Consider the following 21,983-nt stretch of genomic DNA (forward strand, 5'->3'; position numbering starts at 1 on the left):
ATACTGCCAAACTCTTCTCCTTGGCCTGTTTCTGCTGCTACCTTGAATAATCTACATTTAAAGAAAAATAACTGCGCAGTGCTTTGAAATCTTAGGTTATCAAATGTTTGTGTCACATGTAACCCATACGTCTTTGGAAAAAAGAATATGAGGCATGTAAAATAATTTAGGAAGCCAGTAGTGTTTACACTGGGATTTAAATGGGCTTTGGCTCCACCTAGTGGCTCAAATCTTTACACACTTTTTGAATTCATTTGCGTCATCACGCTTCCGCAAACCGTGGAAATACATGACTAAAACCTCCCTCAGACCAAGTTAGCAAGAGTCAGGCGAAATGAGGAAATGAGGGGATTGAGCCTTCAAAATAAAACGCAAACGAGAACAAAAACAAAATACAAAAAAATAAAAATACAATAATAATAGCAAACCCCTTCAAAATAAAAGCATCATTATCAACAGTAATTCAGTAAAATAATAATAACAACAATAATAATCAATTAATTAATTAATTAATTAATTAAACCAATGAATAAAATCTGAGGAGCCGTTTGGGAGCCGAAAGAGCCGGATCCTTATAGTATGCAGAGCCAAAAGAACCGGCTCTCCAAAAAGAGCCGAAATTCCCATCACTAACGTCCACCAGCACAGGGCCGCCGCGTACGTCATTGCGTCATCGCGTCATCATCGCTTGAGACGTACGGAGACGTCAGGAGAGTGATACACACAAGCTGCTAACCGGCTAGCTCCGGGCTAGCAGAGTCAAAATGAGTCTAAATCTGAGGAAGAGTTGTTTGTTTTTCCACAGGCTGGAACGGGACTGACGTTTTCTGCTCACGGTAAGAGAGAACAACCTGTTTCAGTGTCAGTCGAGTGGTTAAATGTGAGCAAAGTTGGTTAGCTCGATGCTAATGCTACGCATAAGCTACGTTGATGTAGCTCACCTGACATGACACCAGCTGCTCTCTGAGCTGTCACAGCACAGGTAAACACGCAGGTAATGAACGTTAAACACTAGAGAGTGCTACACTATACTCTCACATGTGTACATGTCTTATATGATGTTAATTATACAGCTAATGTGTCACACAGGTATCTCCTTAAACAGCAACAGGCTGCTAATCCCACCATGTAAGAAGGAGCTATACCACAGGTAGACAACAACAACAACAACAACAACAACAGCAGCAGCAGCTGTCAGGCATAAATTCATACATTTCAGGGCTCAACATAACAGTAGATCAGAGTTTTACTGCCCCCCCCCCGGCTGACAAAAATGAAAATAACAATAATAACAACAATAATTTCTCTTTCTAATGTCAATAACTAAGAATGCATCTGCCGTAGAACACAATCACAAAGAACAGTGAGAGGAAAAAAGGTGTGTGTGTTCACTCCAAGCCCCCTTCAAGCCACCTGTCCACCACAGACATGGAGTTCAAGGTCTGGACCCTCCAGACATTTCCAAACCTAAAAAAATAAAAAGCTAGTAGTTAGGACAACGTATTTACAAGGTATTATAGTTTTAGTTTCTTGTGATCAGACAAGTAAGTAAGGATAGGATGTAATACAGTCAGAGCTGTCAAAGCGTCTTGGTGTGACGTGTCCTAAAACAGCTGACAGGGCCAGGAAACCTTTCAAAATAAAGTTCCCCAGCCCAGCCGCGCCCGTCCTCTGCCCTCACGCCACCGGTGGAGAATGGTGTCCCAGGTATGTGAGAGACACGTCACACCAAGATGCTTTGACAGCTCCGACGAAGGCTGAAGCCACAGCCGAAATTGTAAGCAGGTATGATTGTTTTGGATCTAGACAGCATGAGCACTATGAAACTGTATGAGCAAATTTACACACTATAAATTTGTAACTTCTAGTTTTGAACTCACCTTCGACATGCCACATCGGAGCAATATTGGGACCCGACGTCGACAGTGTTAGAGCGACCGTCTTTTCGAAAGACAGGAAGGGCTGCTCCGATTTAATTGTGTGGTAGGCAACGTTGATTAGTTTAGTCACCTGCTGCTGACGCTCAGTGGGAGCCCGTCTCGCCCAAACGTTCAGCGGACTGGCAGCCGCTTATCCATCATACACAGTAAATGATTTCTACTCTTATCATGAGAGTCGATGGCATGCTTCCTGAAATATTCGTTACCTTCGCTGGAAATTGCTGACAAACACAACAGAACATTTCACCTCCGTCGCTAGGTTTTAGCCATGTATACTGTTGAGTCCATGAGGGAATAAAAAGCCTCCTGCTTCTTTCTGAATCGTAGTTCTCTTTAAACAACTTTAACGCTTTTTACTGGTGAAATTCCCAGCAAAAATCCAAATCTCAAATTTCGATTTATCCATGACTTTACAGTGGCGCCATACATACACTAACATACTTGACAGTGGCATCATACATACATTAACACACTTGCCAGTGGCGCCATACATACATTAATACACTTGCCAGTGGCATCGTACATTCATTAACACACTTGACATACTTGACAGTGGCGCCATACATACATTAACACACTTGACAGTGGCGCCATCCTGGCGGTTCTTTGGTACTCCTACCAAAATAACCTCAAAGTCAGGATGGACCAAAATAACAGCTAGCGACACAGACAAGTATCTCAATGTAAACCATTGTGCAGACACCTCACCACCTTTTCAAGCAAGCTGCTGTGATAAGTGGATTTTCCCCCAGTGTGGGATCATTAAAGTCTATCTTATCTTACTTATCAAGCCAAAAAAAAGGCCAAACGTTTGCCGGTTTCAGCCCCTCAGATTTTCTCTCAGTAAGGGCAGCACAGGTGTGACTGTATGCCCTGTGATGTACACCGCCTTTCTCTCCAGTCCCCCACGAACTCTGATGAGGATAAGCAGTTAGAGAAAGTTTTTAATAATTGTTTTTATAAGAAGGAAGCTATAGATTCTTATTCTGTATTCTTAATGAAGTTACAATGACTTTAATTTGTAATAAATTACAATTAATAGTCATCAAAATAAATTAATTTGTTTCCACATTACATTGTTATATTTTAAATGCAACCATGTTGAACCTCCATGTTCCTACAGTAGACTAAAAAAGTGCTCCAGATACTTTTATCCTACACATTCATGAAGGAGAGAGTGAGGCGAGTGGGTTGCAGTCATGGTTAGGGTTAGAAATCAGCAACTGCACCCCTAGATGCTACTAATCCTACACACTGGTCCTTTTTAAATGTGCATTATTATTAATTCAAACTTCAAGTTGAAGTTGAAGTTAATTACTGTCTGATCAATTAATCAATGAGTTATATTTTTTATTATTTCAGCACTTGTGAGGTGCAATGGGGCAACGAAGGCGAGCCGTGAACAACCGTTCATCTCGGAGAGTCTCTGGAGCTCCTGCAGATGTTCCCGCCAAGAAGCACAACATCTGCATGGTGTCTGACTTCTTCTACCCCAACATGGGAGGCGTGGAGAGTCACATCTACCAGCTCTCACAGTGTCTGATTGAAAAGGGACACAAGGTGGTAATTGCAACCCACGGCTACGGCAGGAGGAAGGGCATCAGGTACCTGACCAACGGGCTGAAGGTGTACTACCTCCCCCTGCAGGTGATGTACAACCAGTCCACAGCCACGACCTGCTTCCACAGTCTCCCACTGCTGCGCTGTGTGTTCGTAAGGGAGCGCATCACTGTGGTGCACGCGCACAGCTCGTTCTCGGCCATGGCCCATGACGCACTGTTCCACGCCAAGACCATGGGCCTTAACACGGTATGTGACTTCTTATTAAATCACACAAAGTGTTTCTGTCACTTTAGTCTGACATAAACCTAAAGAGCATCATCATTTTCAGGTGTTCACTGACCACTCACTCTTTGGCTTCGCTGATGTGAGCTCTGTGCTCACCAACAAGCTCCTCACCGTGTCGCTGTGTGACACCAACCACACTGTGTGCGTGTCGTACACCAGTAAGGAGAACACCGTGCTGCGTGCGACGCTCAACCCGGAGATAGTGTCGGTTATTCCCAACGCTGTCGACCCTACGGACTTCACCCCTGACCCCTCCCAGCGCCAAGACGACAGGATCACTATTGTTGTGATCAGTCGCCTCGTCTACCGCAAAGGTACAGATGAGCTAATGTGTTTTCTTTGGATTTGATGATGGCCAAGGTGGGAGTAAGTCACACATGAATACCTCTTTGTTGTTGTTGTGTTGAGTTATATTCCTCTAGGGAGAAAGGTAGCCCCTGATGTTTTACAGATGTTACAGTATGGACTTGGTATATAAAAAACAGTCCTTGTTCATTCCATTAAATGTCAGAATGGATCCAAGCTCAAATTAAAAAGCATTGAACTTCAGATCTTATTTCTTCATTGAGTCATAATTTCCAGAAAACCGTAGTTACAGTGTTACAGTGCAGGTTGATGTTATTGGTATAACCAGGAAAATTGTAGTTGTATAATAAGTATTAATCGCATATTCCATCACTGTCGTTACCGAGTGCTTACAATCTCTCCCTCCCTGTTCAGGAATCGATCTTCTCGGCGGGATAATCCCAGAGCTCTGCCTCAAACATCCAGATCTGCATTTCCTAATTGGTGGAGAGGGCCCGAAGAGAATTGTGCTGGAGGAAGTGAGAGAGAAATACCAACTACATGACAGGTACTGCTGGATTCTCCATTTGCTCACTTAAAGGTCCAGTGTGTAAGATTTAGGAAGGATCTATATCATGAATGTAATAATATAAGTATGGTTTTCATTAGTGTATAATCACCTGAATATAAGAATTGTTGTGTTTTTGTTGTCCTATAATGAACCCTTTATATCTACAGTGAGAGCAGGTCCTCTTCTGTGGAAACACTGATCTAGATTTGGCTTCACACTATCTACCTCCCCTTGTCCTTCCAGTTCAGTTACACCTGCTTTTTCATAAACTTACAGTAGCTGTGCATTATTAACTTCAACAAGCCCAGGCATGCCTGAGACATTTTGTTTTTCTCGCAGCTCGTTGATGTTTTAAGCGGTTAGATACTGATCTTTCACTCTGATAACATGTATCATAACAAGTCCTAAACAATAACCACACATCTTCACAGACGTCGCGATTAGATTTTCTTGACACGAGCAGCACGTGTCAATTTACACAGAATTTACACATGTTTAGAAGAACATACACCGGGAAAATGGCCAAATATGAGCCAGCAAAGTAAACACGGTGGGGTTTCAGTGTTAGGCAGCATTCAGACAGGATCAGGTGCCAGAACACAACAGTATCAGAGTTACGGTCATTTCAGACTGACTGTGGGAGAGTTTTACTCTAGTATAAAGTAATAATTAGTTACAGCTCTGCTTTGTGTTGTTACATTGTTTGTTTTAATATATAAGTTAGAATCATGGATCACGTTCGCTGGTGAAGTCAGCTGTAAATAATACATCCACTCAAACACACTCGAACATTAGCAGCTACAACACAGTGATGTATCCGGCCGCATCACCTGTTTGTTTGTGTGTGCATGAATGCATTACACATGCAATCACTGAATTTGGTCTCCGCAGGGTGCGTCTGCTGGGCGCTTTGGAGCATAAAGATGTTCGAGGAGTTCTGGTGCAAGGTCACATCTTCCTCAACACGTCCCTCACTGAAGCTTTCTGCATGGCCATTGTGGAAGGAGCCAGCTGTGGACTGCAGGTTTGTTTTTATTCATACAGTAGTGTAAGGAAAGGTGAGATCATGTGCCATGTGAGCCAGAGAGGTTTGAATTGATGATTAAGATCAGTCACGTATTGTTGGATTGAACTGAAAACATTCCTGGTGTAGTATTTCCTTTGTTAGAAATCAGTGTGAAAGCGACACTTCCTGTTTTAGTATTTACTTTATAGTCGACATCCCTCTCTTCCTGTCTCACTGTCTGTTGGTCACAGTTCAAGTCTCACTTTCTCTAAATTTGCATGAATTAGATGTTGAAACAGTTGTTTTTTTTTTCTTATCCTAAACATTGAGCTCAATTCATGTTGCATCCACCGACTGTATAAAGAATGGACAGCGTATTCGTGACGTCGCCCTTAGATTTATTAAGAGACATTTTTAAGCTCAAAATCTGTAGCTCTGGCTGCCTCCCGCCTAATCTAAAAATCGGTAAAGATGTGGAATACTGGCGGACCTGAGGTGAGCTGAATGATGCCTGGTTGCTCAAACAAGTGTGCACGCTCTTAATCCTGCATAACTTTAAGCCTTAATATAATGTGAACAGGTGAGTTGTATATAAATTCACCCTCAGTACAGTTGTCATGAACGGGGAAATTAGCTACAGAGACCAAAACAGTTTTTTGTACCAGGCTGTAAACATGTTTATTTCTGCTGTGAAGTTGGACATTTGAACATGGGGACTTATGGATACTGACTCACTTCTGGAGCCAGCCTCAAGTGGACGATTGAGGAACTGCAGTTTTTGGGCACTTATGCATTGGCTTCACTTCACAAACAAGGAGGTTGGTGCTTGGTTGCAACACAAGCAAGCAAATAAAACCACGTATAAAAAAATATTAAACACAAACGCAAAAACGAGCCATAAAACTGTGACAAAAGACTCGAACAGCTCTACTGAGGCCAATACATCTGAGCAGAATTGGCTTGACACAGCCGAAGATGTTGAAGTGAGTGTTCTTGTCACAGATTTCCTGTGGGTGTGCGCTCGTAGGTGGCTGCTCAGCTCCATCTCATAGACGGGAGAGACACTTTAAAGTGAAATTGTTAATAGCAACTGACCAGCCAGACGGAGACAGAGGAAGTCGCGTCTGGTGTTTCTCTGGAGGAAGAGAAAACTGCATTATCAGGAACGGCTGAATTTAGAGAATGAATACAGAGTAACGTAGTGTAGTCACCAAACTAAACATCAAGCCTATTTACATTTGAAAGTTCACAGGTTTTGTTGTCAGCTGCTGTGAGTTGGTTTCTATCTTGGCATAACAAAGAGACCCGTCTGCTGAGAAGCCAGCAAGTTCTACCTGTTACCTGTTACAACCGCTAATCCAGGAGGCTGATTTATGTGTTTATTTTTTGGAGAAAAGTGTCTGAAATTATCTGTGAATTAGAAGTTTTTCAAAGTATTTGGATAGCACTAACACTCCTTACTCCTAAGTATTCGTTTAGTTGGACTCCGCCTCGAGACCTCCACAGCTTTATGTTAACGTGATGGCACTTTAATGTCTGAATAAGCAACATTCAGCACGACACAAGCCTGAATAGCTGCCAGGTTAATGTGAATGCTACCGAAGGAGAGCGAGAGTCTGGTGTGCCCAGAGGGAGAGAAGTATTTAGAAACAGTAATTAATCATAAATGCGTTTCAGCTTTAATGTTGTTTCAAAAGCACTTTAAAATGTTTGAAGTGAAGCCAGACCAGATGTTATCGTACCCTCTTACCACACATCCAGTTTTGTGTTTTTTAATCTCTAAGGTGGTTAGCACTCGTGTAGGAGGTATTCCTGAGGTGTTACCTGAGGATTTGATCACATTGTGTGAGCCTACCGTGCGGTCTCTGTGCGCCGGTCTGGAGACGGTGATCGCCCGGCAGCGTTCGGGGTCCGTGCCCTCCCCCTACTCAATCCACGCTTGTGTGCAAAACCTCTACACCTGGAGGAACGTCGCAGAGAGGACTGAAAAGGTCGGTTCATCAACACCAAGACCTGCAAGTTTTATTCAATCTGACCTTTTTTTGTAAAATTAGACATGTTTGCACTGTGAGAAAAAAAGTCTGTTCTCACTCCAGAGCACACACAAGAAACATAAATCAAGCAGCAGTATGTTATGTCACTAATGCAGTTACACGACGAAAGCCATGCAGGCAGGGGGAGAAATCTGATTACTGTCCTGATTAATTGACACACAGAGTCACCAAGTTACTGCAGTGCATGTAAACATGTTTTCTGATCTCTCTGAGCAACCTGATTTGTTAATCTTGTAAACCTACTGATCGTTCACACAGCCGAGCCTTCACCCTGAATAATACATTGCGAATCGCTTGTCGACACTGATTGTCGCGTGTTTTTCCCTCTCAGGTGTACGACAGAGTGTCCAGAGAGGAGGTGCTTCCCCTGCACAGACGGTTACGGAGGCTGAGGTCTCACTGCGGCCCCGTCGCCGGCTCCATTTTTGCGTTTTCAGCTGTTTTGGACTTCCTCTTCCTGCTGCTTCTGCAGTGGCTTGTGCCAGACCGGGTCATGGACGTCGCCGTTGACGCCACCGGCCCTCACGGACTCTGGAGACAGGAACAGAGCGGTGAAGCCGGCGGCACGAAGCAAGCAGCAGAATCGGATATTTCATGACCACTCCACAGCTCTGCCTCGCTTCTAGTACACTGTACAGTGCCAAGTAGCATTGAAACACGGCTGCTGAATGTGTTCACGGTGTCCGCAAACATTGTTTACATTTACTTCTTTGAAGGGACTTTATACCAGAGCGTTTTATCGAAGACTTAGGAGTGCTTTTTATATCTAATGATTTAAAATGTCTTGATTTGCTATAATTGCACTGAACAGAGGGCTGTTCTGTTAAAGGGCTGTTTGATTACACACTAGATGACAATAACCTTTAGTTGGATGTATACCTCGTTTAAAACACTGGTTTTGCTGTTTATCGGGTCAGCTTACTTTATTTCGTCAGATTTTCCCATCAGGAATCCTTTGTGTAATATTTGAGATGTTACATATTTATGAAACCTGGACGTTTTTTGTTTTTTTTCCCCAGTTGATCATGACACTCCCGGGCAAGCCACTCTGGAAAATAAAGCACACTTTCTAATATTTCACCTCTTGTCAAATCATTTCGCTCAGTTCGTCTCCAACATTGTGAAACTTTTATCTTTCGTATAAACCGACCACATGAAACAACACGCCTGGAGAGGCAGAGAGGTTTTGTCACTGCTTTCTCGTGCGAGAAAGAGAAAGAGTTGGCACTGAGGGGTGAGAAGTGTCAGACAAAACACATAGTATCTGCGAAACAGGAGGTAATAGTGGGTGAATGGCATGTCTTTTCAAGGCTAACAAAGGGGATTTGCATAGTGTTGTGATTGGAGGTTTTATCATGCCTGCCAAAAGAAAACTCTCACTGCTCCTTCTTCAGGATACATTTTGTGGGAAGTAGGTGTGTCTTTTTTTGTGCGTAATCACTCACATTCAGTTGCAACATCTACTTTGCCTTAAACTGAAATGATGTACAGAAGACAGCGCACTAATACACTGGACAGATTTGGCTAAATGAAATACAGCGCTCTTGTTTTTGTATCACCCAAAAATCTACAGTATGAAACTTGTGCATCACTCTGTCTGTAGCTTCTTTTGTGCTTTATTCAAGGTGTGCATCACCAGCACCAGGCCCATCCTAACAACCATTGTTATGCACATACTGAAAACTACATCCATGCCACTGGGACGAGGGGTGGGAGGTGGCAATGTGGGGGAGGCGGCCGCGGACCCAGATAAGAGAGGAAAGGGAGGAAGGCCGACTTCAGGTTTGTGTATCCGACTGGGTGAGCTTGAGTCCTGGACGGTCGTGGAGGAGTCCGCTGTTGTTATATTCTCATCATGGCTGCTGTTCAAACAGAGGTTTCACTGTGCTCACAACCATGGCAGAATCCTTTGTACATCTACGGGGGGTTGGCGTGCAACTCACTGATGGCTGGTAAGTTTTTTTCTTTGTCTTTTTGGTCCATTCAGCTGTGGTTAGAGAAATTAAGAGACATACAGCTGGATTACATTTGTTATCTATGAAGCAAACTCAAGTAAATGTGGTTTAGTTTTGCATTAAGCAACAGATCCCCACATCCTTTGAGTATTTTGAGGCTTGAAACTTGATTTAAACCTGGAAACTTTCCATGCAAAGACTGTTTACTGGCTTCTGCAGGAGCCAACAAGGTGACCCTGAAAAACCCGACAAACATGTATTCAAATGAGGTCATCTTAACATTACAATGGACAGAAGATCAGTCGGCCCTGAACGTTATCTGTGCATTTTCTGTCTCACAGACTTCTGGTCGGACAGAACTCCCCTCCATGAAGCCGCCTACCAAGGCAGACTGCTACACCTGAGAGGCCTCGTCGCACAGGTAGACATCTGGATACCTAACACACACACAATGCACATCAGATACGTGGTTGTATCTCATAGTTTTATCCTCCTGCAGGGCTTCCATGTAGACACACTCACCATGGACAGAGTCTCTCCTCTGCACGAAGCTTGCCTCGGTGGACATTACGCCTGTGCAAAGTTCCTGCTGGACAATGGAGCAAATGTAAGAACACTGTTTAGTTTTAGCCGTCTACAGAGGGAGAGGGTCCTCTTACATGTAGTCTGCCATGTTTCTACAGTAGCCCAGAATGGACAAAGATGCACAGAATAACAAGAAGATATTTAACGAAACAAGAATCTGTCTTCATGCAATGTTTGTGTGTATTGGGGTCGTGTTTTTATGGGTCTGTGGCCTGATAAATAAAGTAAGTTAAGTAATGTGCAGCTCTTTTGGTTATTATCCCCGTATGTTTCCCACAGGTGGAGGCCGTATCAACAGATGGTGCCACCCCTCTTTTTAACTCCTGCAGCAGCGGGAGTGCCGCTTGTGTCAGGCTCATCCTTCAGCAGAGTGCCTCCATCCACACGCCCTGCCAGCTGGCGTCACCCATCCACGAAGCCGCAAAGAAAGGTGTGCACGTGTGCAAACACGTACGCGTGTTAAAGACGTTATCACAGATCAGCTCACAGATTCTCATGCTGTGTTCTTTCTCCGTCAGGTCACAGGGATTGTCTTGAACTGCTGCTGTCATACGGGGCTCACATTGACGTGGAGCTGCCAGTGATGGGGACGCCGCTGTACTCTGCATGCAAGGCCCAGGCTGCAAACTGTGTGAGGCTTCTGCTACACTCAGGTAATGTCACCTGCAAACAGTGAAGTGAAGAACATTTCAGGTTCTTTTGTTTCAATAATAATGAATAAATAATATATTTTATATTCATACAGCGCATTTCAAGTAGCTCAAAGATATTTCACACAAGTTAGTGAGTAAGTAAATGTCATGCACCAAAGACGCTACAAACATAAGTGTGCAGAATTTAGCGGCACCTACTGGTGAAGTTTCAGACTGCAACCAACTGAAAACCCCTCACCTCTCACTCTCGCTTCAAGCATGAAGGAGAAATCACAGCGCAAATTTCCTGATTCCAGTTTCTCAAATGTGAGAACTGTATGCTTTTATTGGTCGGAAACGATAATAAAATAACTGAACATGTTTGGGTTTCCTGTTGTTAACCTCGGCTCGGGCCTTCCTGTGTGGAGTTTGCGTGTTTTCACATGTCTGCGTGGTAATTGGTGACTCTAAATTGCTCATAGGTGTGAATGTAAATTGTTGTGATGAGCTGCCAACTCTCACCCTGAGTCAGCTTGGATAAACTCCAGCCCCCCCGCGGCTCTGATGAGGATGTGTTTTGGGCTGTTGTTTGGACATTCAAAGACCTCACCCTGGGCTGAGGGATATTATAACAGACAGTCTTCAGCTCATAATAATTATCTACAGTCCTAAAAATAATTGCATGTGTTGCTCTCTGAGCACGACTGTTTGTCTGTTCACTTTAATTTTCCACTGAAACATGAAAACAGTATCTGACTGTTCATATTTTTTTCTCAGGCACGTCCACATTTGTCGGCCTAATTTGCAGAGCTGTCAGACGCGGCAAATGATTTAATATTATTCAAAGCTCTGCTCCCATCTTTTCATGTTCTGGTTAATCACAGAGACACCTGGATGTTTTTGACGTGTTGTTTACTCAGGTCAGCGTTTTTTTTAACCTTTTCTGTTTGTGTGCTCATGCAGGAGCGGACGTCCAGCTCGGCTGCGGGCAGGACAGTCCTCTACATGCTGCAGTTCGAGGCGGAGGAGCCGACGTCGTGGATCTCCTGCTGGACTTTGGAGCTGATTGTTGTTGTAGGAACGCAGACGGGAAGACTCCTCTGGATCTGTCATCACCAAACAGCGCAGTGAGGGTTGCACTGCAGAAAAGAGGTATGTTGTAGACACTTGTATCCACACATGCCGGCTATAAAAAGATTAAGATTTTAAACTCCACCCTGCACCTCTGCCCCTGCCTACCCAGGTCCCTGCTCTCTGTCTCAGCTCTGTCGGTTCTGTATTCGTCGAAGTCTGGGAAGGAGTCGTCTGCACAGAGCCTCCAGCCTCTTCCTTCCTCACAGTATCAAGGACTTCCTGCTTTACCAGTGAGACATCTGCCCTGTTTTCATGTCTCTCTCTCTCTCTCTTCACATTTGTGCCTTTGTGACTAACAAACATGGCAAGTGAAACAAAGACTTTCAAATAATGGGACGGCGTTCGTCAGTTAATAACAATGTTGCCGTTTAATATTAAATCACATATTACTCAAATTAAATATTTTGGATACAAGTGTGGGGAGTTGCAGAGATGCAGTGATTGTCTTAGATCAGGGTTTGTATTTTTATATTTTTAACATTCAACAAAAAGTGATACTCCACAATTTTTATACATCGAGGTCCGCTTACACACCTTAAAGAGTCCTACCGTCTTTTGTGGCTCCAGAGGGAGCTGGAAATCTGACAAATCGCCTCGAGTGATGTCATTTGAGTCTGCATCGGTCGATGACTTCACCTTCAAAACGGAAAGAAAACTGAGGTTTTGAGTTCTGATCCAGGTCTGCTCCTCATCTCTGCTTGAGTGTAGCGGCTCAAGGCTGGATAAACCACACCTGAATCTGTTGGCGGCCTAGGTGAATTCTGGGTAATGTAGGCAAGAAAGAAGAGGTTGTGATTCTGCTGCATTGATACATTTAAAAAAAGAAAACTGGTGTTCTGGATGTGTGATGCTAAATTCATGGTGTACTTGTTCAAGATCATTTCGATGTGTTCATGCAGGATCTCACTAAATAGCTATAAAGTGTAAATAATGTTTTTTTATCTACATGTGAGAAAGACGGCAGCGCTGTGACGACTGTGTATCTGCTGTATCTGTGGAGAAAAGTCTGAACACTTCTCCGCTGTGCGTGCATAAATTTACATGCCGTATGTTTTTAAAAAATCTTTTTTATAATGTAACTTTTCATGGCTTCTTTGAGATAAAGCTATTTTTGCCTTAATGGTCCAGTGTGTAACATTTATTGTCAGGAATCGAACACTTTGTTACCTGAGAATGAGACTATTTTGAGTCATGGTGGACTCCGCCATGTTTCTTTCTTTTTTTTAAAGATATTTTTTGGCATTTTTCAAGCTTTTATTTGACAGAGACAGCTTGAAGAGTGACGGGAATGTGGGGAGAGTGATGGGGAATGACATACAGCAAAGGGCCACAGGTCGGATTCGAACGCTGGGCCGCTTGCAGCAAGGACTGAGCCTTTGTACATGGGGTGGATGCTCTACCAACTGAGCTATACAACACCCCAAAAATACCCTCAACTCTGCCATGTTTCTACAAGCCATTGCAATCAGGCTCACCACTTGATGCCATTATATCCCACACACCGGACCTTTAAGTGGCTCCTAAAACCCCAGTTGTTTTGGAGAACACCGCCTGGTTGCTATTTGATGCATCGATCAATGTTGCCTTTTAATATTAAATCACATATTACTCAAATTAAATATTTTGGATACAAGTCTGGGGAGTTGCAGAGATGCAGTGACTGTCTTAGATCAGGGTTTGTATTTTTATATTTTTAACATTCACAAAGTGATACTCCACAATTTTTATACATCGAGGTCCGCTTACACATCTTAGAGAGTCCTACTGTCTTTTGTGGCTCCAGAGGGAGCTGGAAATCTGACAAATCGCCTCGAGTGATGTCATTTGAGTCTGCATCGGTCGATGACTTCACCTTTAAAACGGAAAGAAAACTGAGGTTTTGAGTTCTGATCCAGGTCTGCTCCTCATCTCTGCTTGAGTGTAGCGGCTCAAGGCTGGATAAACCACACCTGAATCTGTTGGCGGCCTAGGTGAATTCTGGGTAATGTAGGCAAGAAAGAAGAGGTTGTGATTCTGCTGCACTGATACATTTAAAAACAGAAAACTGGTGTTCTGGATGTGTGATGCTAAATTCATGGTGTACTTGTTCAAGATCATTTCGATGTGTTCATGCAGGAGCTCACTAAATAGCTATAAAGTGTAAATAATGTTTTCTTTTTTATCTACATGTGATCTATAATGTAACTTTTCATGGCTTCTCCGAGATAAAGCTATTTTTGTTGTAGCCTTTAAGGTCCAGTGTGTAACATTTATTGTCAGGAATCGAACACTTTCTTACCTGAGAATGAGACTATTTTGAGTCATGGTGGACTCTGCCATGTTTCTTTTTTGGCATTTTTCAAGCTTTTATTTGACAGAGACAGCTTGAAGAGTGACGGGAATGTAGGAGAGAGATGGGGAATGACATACAGCAAAGGGCCACAGGTCAGATTCGAACACTGGGCCGCTGCAGCAAGGACTGAGCCTTTGTACATGGGGTGGACTGAGCTATACAACACCCCAAAAAATACCCTCAACTCTGCCATGTTTCTACAAGCCATTGCAATCAGGCTCACCACTAGATGCCATTATATCCCACACACCGGACCTTTAAGTGGCTCCTAAAACCCCAGTCGTATTGGAGAACACCGCCTGGTTGCTGTTTGATGCATCGATCATTGTTGGCCTTGAATAAATATTTGTATCGTGAATCAAGAACAGATTCACTTGCAGTCATGTGCAGTAAGTTCAGTGTTTCTTCTACATTTATATTCATATCTTTAAAGTTAAGACACAAGAATGCTTCATTCCCACAATAATTATACATCACACATTGTTTTTCCATTTTCTAGACCACAAACACACTCAATCCTGCTGCTATCTGCACATATGTGTCTGTCTGTCCACTGCACTTCCTACAATAAAATCTACTCGGTGTTGAGCTTGAGGATCATCTCTCCTGCCTTGACTCTTTAACCGAAATCACACCCATATCTGCAGTAAACCCAGGCTGGTTAAATGTCCCAAAAGCCTCCGGTGTTTATAGACGTATAAGTCACATGAGTAATCAGTGGAGTGTGAATAAGGATAATGGATTTACAAAGTAGAGATAAAACAAACAAGTCATTTGGTAATATGCCCAGCATCTGTAGCGTTGTCAAGGCTGACTCACAGGATACGATTAAGGATTAAGGCAAAGCGCGCACATGGGAAAAACAGCAGCGAGAGAACGCTCAAAGGGGAATCACTTGTACTGAAATGCCACCATCAAAGGTCACCTCTGCAGAGACCCGGAAAATCTTGCTTGAGCTGAGTTAACTTGACGTTTATTTTACTAAACAGCAAAAGAAACGCCTTCAGAAAAAGCTCTGAAAGAAGGATGTGTGTGTGTGTGCTGATGCCCAAATTCAGCGGTCGCTTGCTGCACCCCTGAGAAAAATACCACTTAGAACAAAATGTCCACCCTCTCTCACTGATGTTGTCTTAATCCTTTCATGGTGGCATACTCAGAATTTGACATTATCCATGGAGCCACAGTTCTCAGTGGGTTTACGCTGAAGGTCAAGGTTACGTACAAAGAACAGATTCAGTGCAATATTAATATCATTTAATTTACATCCACTGGTGAAATGGTCAGATCCTGACAAACTCCTGTCATACGAATTCAGATTTTAAACTTTTATTCATTGACTTCACGCGACAGTTTAACTGCATGCAAACATCCAAATATTAGGAGCACAGATTCACGGTAAAGACGATACAAAACATCAACTTTACACTGCAGCTTGTGACTACACTGTCAAAATGCAATCACCTCTGTGTTACTGAAGCTTCAACAATCAGTCAATCGACGGAAAATTAATAAGAAGTAGTTAATTTATCAACATATTCATATTGTAACACATTCAGTGCATTTTCATGAATTTAACCAAGTGACGATGCTAACATGCAGATGTTGAGCATGCTCAAAGCGTCCACGCTCTTAACCCTGCATAACTTTAAGCCTTAATATAATCTGAACAGGTGAGTTGTATATAAATTCACCCTCAGTACAGTTGTCATGAGCGGGGAAATTAGCTACAGAGACCAAAACCATGATGTGAAGTTGGACATTTCAACATGGGGGCTCATGGAGACTGACTCGTTCTGTAGAAAGCCTCAAGTGGCTCTTTGAGTTCAGCTGCATTTTCTGGCACTGCATTGGTTTCACTTCACTTTGACTTTGACGTGTCGTAGCAGACAAATCGCAGGTGGACTCATCCAACATCAACATCACGGCGTGAATCACTGACATACCTGTACGTTTTTTGTTATAGAACGCCAACCGATCTATCAGCACCGAACAGAAAGAGCAGCTGTGCATGACGGAAAGAAAGTATTCGAGTATCGGTTTACTGAAATCTGATTATGGTGCCAGATTTAAAAGTTCAGAAGTTCACCAAAGTGATTACAACTTAACCCGAGCTCAATGTTAACGTGTGAAACAGATTTTAACAGGCTAAATATTAACAGTGTCCTGTTTTTCTGTTTTATATCACTATGAATGGAGCATGTCGAGTGTCAGGGTGACAAAAACCTGAAGACGTCAACTTAGACTTTGGGAAACTGCGATTATATCAAACAACTAATTAATTCTCTGTTAAAAAAAACAATAGATGAATAAACACCACAAATAATTGATAATTGCAGCTCTAAATATTGCATCAATTAATAAAATATCTGCTGAAACTTATACATACAGTACAGTGGGCTATATAGAGGTAAAGTGAACCAACACACCATGTTTAGCACATAAAATTTAACATCTGTATGTACACAATATGTGACACAGTTAACAGAACAGCAGGCGTTCATATGTACAACTTGAATATTTTACATCCATCCCTCGAATGTGACAATTAAACATTAAACATCTGTCCTTTTCTTTTAATGACTGCAGATAAAAACATGCACAATAAAGCAGATGTCTAGTTTTTCATGCATGGCTTTGATACACGATCACTGTTTCATTTTACGTCTGCACGGCTTCGGGTTTAACACCAAAACAGACTTGTAATACATTTATTTGTCAGGAAACATCAAATATTAACATCAAAAAGTGAGAAAAGATGTTTGCAACAGGCGACTTTACATCTGCAGTGACTGATTTTGTCTCCTAACGACAGTTTTTATTTTGTTTTGAAGCAGAGATAAAGTGTCTCTGACAGCCTGCGACACCTCTTATTTCCATGACTTTGTCTTTGACTGGATGGGTGAAGGCTAAAAATGTTACGTGTCATAGAAGAAGTCATAATTAAAATAAATAAAGTAATAATTTAGGAGATGACTTGACAACAAGCAGCTGCAAAATGATATCAGGATGGACGATCAACGTGACTGCAGTCCTCCCGCAGCACAGGTGACATGAAGTTCATGAGATGCTTTCAGACGGTGGTTATGTTCGTGCTCCCACTGTTCTGACTGTACAGTCGTCTGGGAGCGGTGCAGCACAGGAGCTGCTTTTTGAAGTGTTTGCTGAAGCTTTTGCTCATGAGGTAAAGGGCAAACGGGTTCACGCAGGAGTTGGTGAAGGCCAAAATGCGAGCGCATACGCTGGCGATGAAGTGGCCCAGTGAGGTGTCCACCTGGTCGTAGTGGTAGGAGCGGTACAGGTAGATCACGTGACTGGGCAGCCAGCACACGGCGAACAAGCCCACAAACACCAGCACTGTTTTGGCCAGACGCTTTCTGGATTTGATCTGAGAGGAGGAGAAAGATCAGGAATGAGTTCCCACCAAACACTCATCACTATTCACTCCGTCATCTAAAAAATCAGGCTAACATTGACACAAAATGAGTTGTTTGTTGTTAATCTTGTATATTTGCTGACTTAGTTTCACTTGGTTGGAAGAAGATGAGAAGAACATGAAACCAAATGAGAGATATGTCACAAAATCAGTCAGAGAAGTCAAATGAAGTCAGTACATCTGTCCCGGTTTAGTGTTTCCTTTCTTGTGTTAATTTATTTCCCACCACTTTTGATCGTCTGTTCCAGCCTGATTAGTTTCACCCATGTCTTGTTGTCATGTCTTAACTTGTGTATTTAGTTAGTCCCTGTGTTGTCTGTGTTGTCCAGGCCTGTGTCTTATTTTAACTCTCCTGCCTCTTTCACTTCCCAGCTAATCTAAAAATGGGCAAAGACGTGAATCATCGATGGACCTGAGGCGGGCTGAATGAAGCCTGGTTGCTGAAACAAACCATCTGTAACAGCACCTACCTACTGTCAATCAAAGCGTCCACGCTCTTCATTTGGCATAACTTTAAGCCTTAATATAATGTGAACAGGTGAGTTGTATATAAATTCACCCTCAGTACAGTTGTCATGAACGGGGAAATCAGCTACAGAGACCAAAACTGTTTTTTGTACCAGGCTGTAAACATGTTTATTTCTGCTGTGAAGTTGGACATTTGAACATGGGGACTTATGGAGACTGACTCACTTCTGGAGCCAGCCTCAAGAGGACGTTTGAGGAACTGCAGTTTTTTTGCACAGGATACAAGACTAGGGAACAACACAGTACGACTTGACAATGACACAAAAGGAAAAAATAAGACAGGAATAGGGACAGGTGAGACTAACGAGGGTGGAACAGATGATCTAAAGTGTCGGGAAATGCAACAATGGCACAAGAAGAGAGGGGAGAATTGCAAAATAAAACAGGAAACACAAAACTATGACGTCTATAAGCTGATGAAAGTCATGTAATATAATCAAAAGCATGAATTGAAGCAGATACTAAAGAAGCCTTCAGGTGAGATCACCATTTTTAAGGCTGCAATCAATGATCATCTTCTTTATCGATTGATAAGTCCAAGATGGCAACTTCACGTTGTCCAAATCTTGTCTAAAATCTTCAGACATCCAGTTTACAGTGATATAAAACACAGAAAAGACAATCTATTATCACAGCATGATGGACTAACCAGTCAACTGTTTAAGTCTGAGCTGTTTCAAAGGTCAAGAATCAACTTTCAACCTTAAAAAGCTTCTGTTAAACATCTCTCGACCCCTCAGACTTGTCTTGTGACCCCCTTGCAAAAGCATTTAAATAACCTTTGTAAGTAACAAACTTAATAAGTAAGCAGCACCTGTCTCTGGAGGTGCAGCTGTCCTTCAGCAGAGATGTCCACGGAGCTCCTGACCAGACTGCGAGCGATGAAACAGTAGTAGACAGAGATGATGAAGAGCGGGATGATGTAGAAGATGAGGAAGGAGGCTGTGGAGTGGATTTTTGGGTGCAGCTCCCCGGCGTTGGGGTAAGGGGCACAGGTCACAAAGGTCTCGTTGGTGTGGCTGGTGGTGAAGGTGTGCAGGTCGGAGAAGACGGCTTCGGGGATGGCCAGGGTCACGGAGAGAAGCCAGATCGACCCGGCTCGTAAACAGACGCTGAGTCTAGCGCTGGACCTGCCGATGTCCAGCGGTTTGACGATAGCTTTGTACCTGAAGGGAGAAGAGACGTGTGAGGAGCATCACTGAGACTCTTCATATCAAGATGAACTCAATTATCACATTTTCATTATGTGTGTAACTGCACAGAGATGTGTCATCACTGATATCACTCCAACACTTCCCACCGAGGCAGTCTTCTCAGTTTAATCAGACAGAGATAAGCTTTTGCGGAGGAAATTAAATTAGCGTTTAAATTAGAGGAAATGGGAATGAGAATAAACAGCCACAGCATTAGCTCCTGGACAGGATACAGATCAGAGAGCTGGTCGGTTAATCACGGCTGGCGTTAAATATTCTTTTGCTCACAAATGATGAAGATATTTCCAAAGGTCAAAGCTGCTTCAGAGAGAGTTTTTAGGCAGTTTCCAGCACGTTTTCACAGAACAAAAAAGATGAATCTGAACCCTTTCTTTGACTGTCAGAGACAAAATATTTATTCTGTTTCAGGTTGTTTCATCAGCAGAACCCGTAGGCCTGCTGGAGTTCAATCAAATCATCTCCTTCGTGTTCTGTCAGGTTTATTTCATCGGGATATGAATCATTTTTGAGATGTAAAAATCATCCATCATGTGGTGATGTTTCTGCTCTCCTGTTCTGTACATCAACTCACGGCAAAACAGAATCACGTGACAGATAGTGTGTGGACTATTCATTACACCCTGGACAATCACCACACCATCCACCCCTACAGGCAATTTAGAGTCACCAGCATGTCTTTGGACTGTGGGAGGAAGCCGGAGTACCCGGAGGACGGCGTCAAAGCGGCCAAGCGGGGAAGCCGGCATAACGTAAGCTTAAGAGAGTGAACAGTGAGTGTGTAAAAATAATAAGCATCACCCTCAGTACAGTGTCAGTGAACGGGGAAAAGCTACAGAGACCAAAACTGTTTTTTGTACCAGGCTGTAAAGTATTCTGCTGTGAAGTTGGGACATGGACATGGGGACAATGGAGACGACTCACTTCTGGAGCCAGCCCAAGTGGACGTTAGAGGAACTGAAGTTTTTTGCACAGGAGACAAGAACTAGGGAACAACACAGTACGACTTGACAATGACAAAAAGGAAAAAAAAGACAGAAAGGACAGGTGAGACTAACGAGGGTGGACAGATGATCTAAAGTGGCGGAAAAAGCAACAATGGCACAAGAAGAGAGGGGAAATGGCAAAAATAAACAGGAAACACAAAAATGACGTTATAAGCTGATGAAAGTCATGTAATATAATCAAAAGCATGAATTGAAGCAGATACTGAAGAAGCCTTCAGGTGAGATCACCATTTTTAAGGCTGCAATCAATGATCATCTTTCTTTATCGATTGATAATTCCAAGATGGCAACTTCACATTGTCCAAATCTTGTCTAAAATCTCAGACATCCAGTTTACAGTGATAAAAACACAGAAAAGAACAATCTATAATCACAGCATGATGGACTAACCAGTCAACTGTTTAAGTCTGAGCGGTTTCAAAGGCAAAATAACTTTCAACCTTAAAAAGCTTCTGTAAAACATCTCTCGACCCCAGACTTGTCTTGTGACCCCCTTGCAAAAGCATTTAAATAACCTTTGTAAGTAACAAACTTATTAAGTGAGCAGCACCTGTCCTGAGGTGCAGCTGTCCTTCGAGCAGAGAGGTCCACGGAGCTCCTGACACAGACTGCGAGCGATGAACAGTAGTAGACAGAGATGATGAAGAGCGGGATGATGTAGAAGATGAGGAAGGAGGCCGTGGAGTGGATTTTTGGGTGCAGCCCCCGGCGTTGGGGTAAGGTGCACAGGTCACAAAGGTCTCGTTGGTGTGGCTGGTGGTGAAGGGGGCAGGTCGGAGAAGACGGCTTCGGGGATGGCCAGGGTCCGGAGAGAAGCCAGATGGAGCCGGCTCGTAAACAGACGCTGAGTCTAGCGCTGGACCTGCCGATGTCCAGCGGTTTGACGATAGCTTTTACCTGAAGGGAGAAGAGCGAGAGCTCTTCATATCAAGATGAACTCAATTATCACATCTCATTAGTGTGGTAACTGCACAGAGATGTGTCATCACTGATATCACTGCAAACACTTCCCACGAGGCAGTTTAATCAGACGAGATAAGCTTTGCGGAGGAAATAAATTAGAGGAAATGAGGAAGGGAATGGAATAAACAGCCCACAGCATAAGCTCCTGGACAGGATACAGATCAGAGAGCCGGTCGGTTAATCACGGCTGGCGTTAAATATTCTTTTGCTCACAATGGTGAAATATTTCCAAGGTCAAAGCTGTTCAGAGAGAGGCTGTTTCCAGCACGTTCCACAGAACAAAAAAGATGAATCTGAACCCTTCTTTGACTGTCAGAGACAAAATATTTTTCTGTTTCGGGTTGTTTCATCAGCAGAACCCGAGGCCTGCTGAGTTCAATCAAATCATCTCCTTCGTGTTCTGTCAGGTTTATTTCATCGATATGAATCAGTTTTTGGAGGAAGTGGTGATGTTCTGCCTCCTGTTCTGTATCAACTCACGGCAAAACAATCACGTCAA

At 43.0% G+C, this 21,983-nt stretch overlaps 3 protein-coding genes across 5 annotated transcripts in view; 2 read left to right on the forward strand and 1 right to left on the reverse strand.

Annotated features, from left to right (window-relative positions):
- piga (phosphatidylinositol glycan anchor biosynthesis, class A) overlaps positions 1–8,779 on the forward strand; it is a 9,405-nt gene extending 626 nt beyond the window's left edge. The window contains exons 1-8 of one of the 3 annotated variants that reach the window (XM_019261186.2): positions 658–836; positions 3,303–3,500; positions 3,588–3,749; positions 3,832–4,102; positions 4,509–4,641; positions 5,536–5,668; positions 7,435–7,641; positions 8,036–8,779. In XM_019261186.2, the coding sequence (XP_019116731.1) occupies positions 3,318–3,500; positions 3,588–3,749; positions 3,832–4,102; positions 4,509–4,641; positions 5,536–5,668; positions 7,435–7,641; positions 8,036–8,302 (1,356 nt within the window). In that variant the 5' untranslated portion in view covers positions 658–836; positions 3,303–3,317 and the 3' untranslated portion in view covers positions 8,303–8,779. Of the gene's footprint in view, positions 1–657; positions 837–3,302; positions 3,750–3,831; positions 4,103–4,508; positions 4,642–5,535; positions 5,669–7,434; positions 7,642–8,035 lie in introns of those variants that run through there. The other 2 variants (XM_010747542.3, XM_027291058.1) reach the window with 2 other exon arrangements.
- A 633-nt stretch (positions 8,780–9,412) lies between these two features.
- On the forward strand, positions 9,413–12,994 carry asb11 (ankyrin repeat and SOCS box containing 11). The gene is made up of 7 exons (XM_010747543.3): positions 9,413–9,656; positions 10,001–10,080; positions 10,159–10,266; positions 10,524–10,674; positions 10,763–10,897; positions 11,840–12,028; positions 12,120–12,994. The coding sequence occupies exons 1-7, from the start codon at positions 9,560–9,562 to the stop codon at positions 12,242–12,244; spliced, it is 885 nt and encodes a 294-aa protein (XP_010745845.3). The 5' UTR covers positions 9,413–9,559; the 3' UTR covers positions 12,245–12,994.
- Positions 12,995–16,062: 3,068 nt separating this feature from the next.
- Positions 16,063–21,983, reverse strand: part of LOC104932356 (gastrin-releasing peptide receptor) — an 8,299-nt gene continuing 2,378 nt past the window's right edge. The window contains exons 2-3 of the mRNA XM_019261168.2: positions 19,118–19,469; positions 16,063–17,727 (exon numbers count right to left, since the gene is read on the reverse strand). Of these exons, the coding sequence (XP_019116713.2) occupies positions 17,413–17,727; positions 19,118–19,469 (667 nt within the window). The 3' untranslated portion in view covers positions 16,063–17,412. The remainder of the gene's footprint in view (positions 17,728–19,117; positions 19,470–21,983) is intronic.

The sequence above is a fragment of the Larimichthys crocea genome, chromosome XVIII (assembly GCF_000972845.2).
Source record: "Larimichthys crocea isolate SSNF chromosome XVIII, L_crocea_2.0, whole genome shotgun sequence".
NCBI classification, from domain to species: Eukaryota; Metazoa; Chordata; class Actinopteri; family Sciaenidae; genus Larimichthys; species Larimichthys crocea.

What these genes read in the sequence shown, in the direction of transcription:
- asb11 (XM_010747543.3), top strand. Translation starts at nt 9,560, where the DNA reads ATGGCTGCTGTTCAAACAGAGGTTTCACTGTGCTCACAACCATGGCAG. An exon ending in TGCTGGACAATGGAGCAAAT is followed by an intron (nt 10,267 to 10,523) that starts GTAAGAACACTG and finishes TGTTTCCCACAG; the next exon opens with GTGGAGGCCGTATCAACAGA. An exon ending in CCACGAAGCCGCAAAGAAAG is followed by an intron (nt 10,675 to 10,762) that starts GTGTGCACGTGT and finishes TTTCTCCGTCAG; the next exon opens with GTCACAGGGATTGTCTTGAA.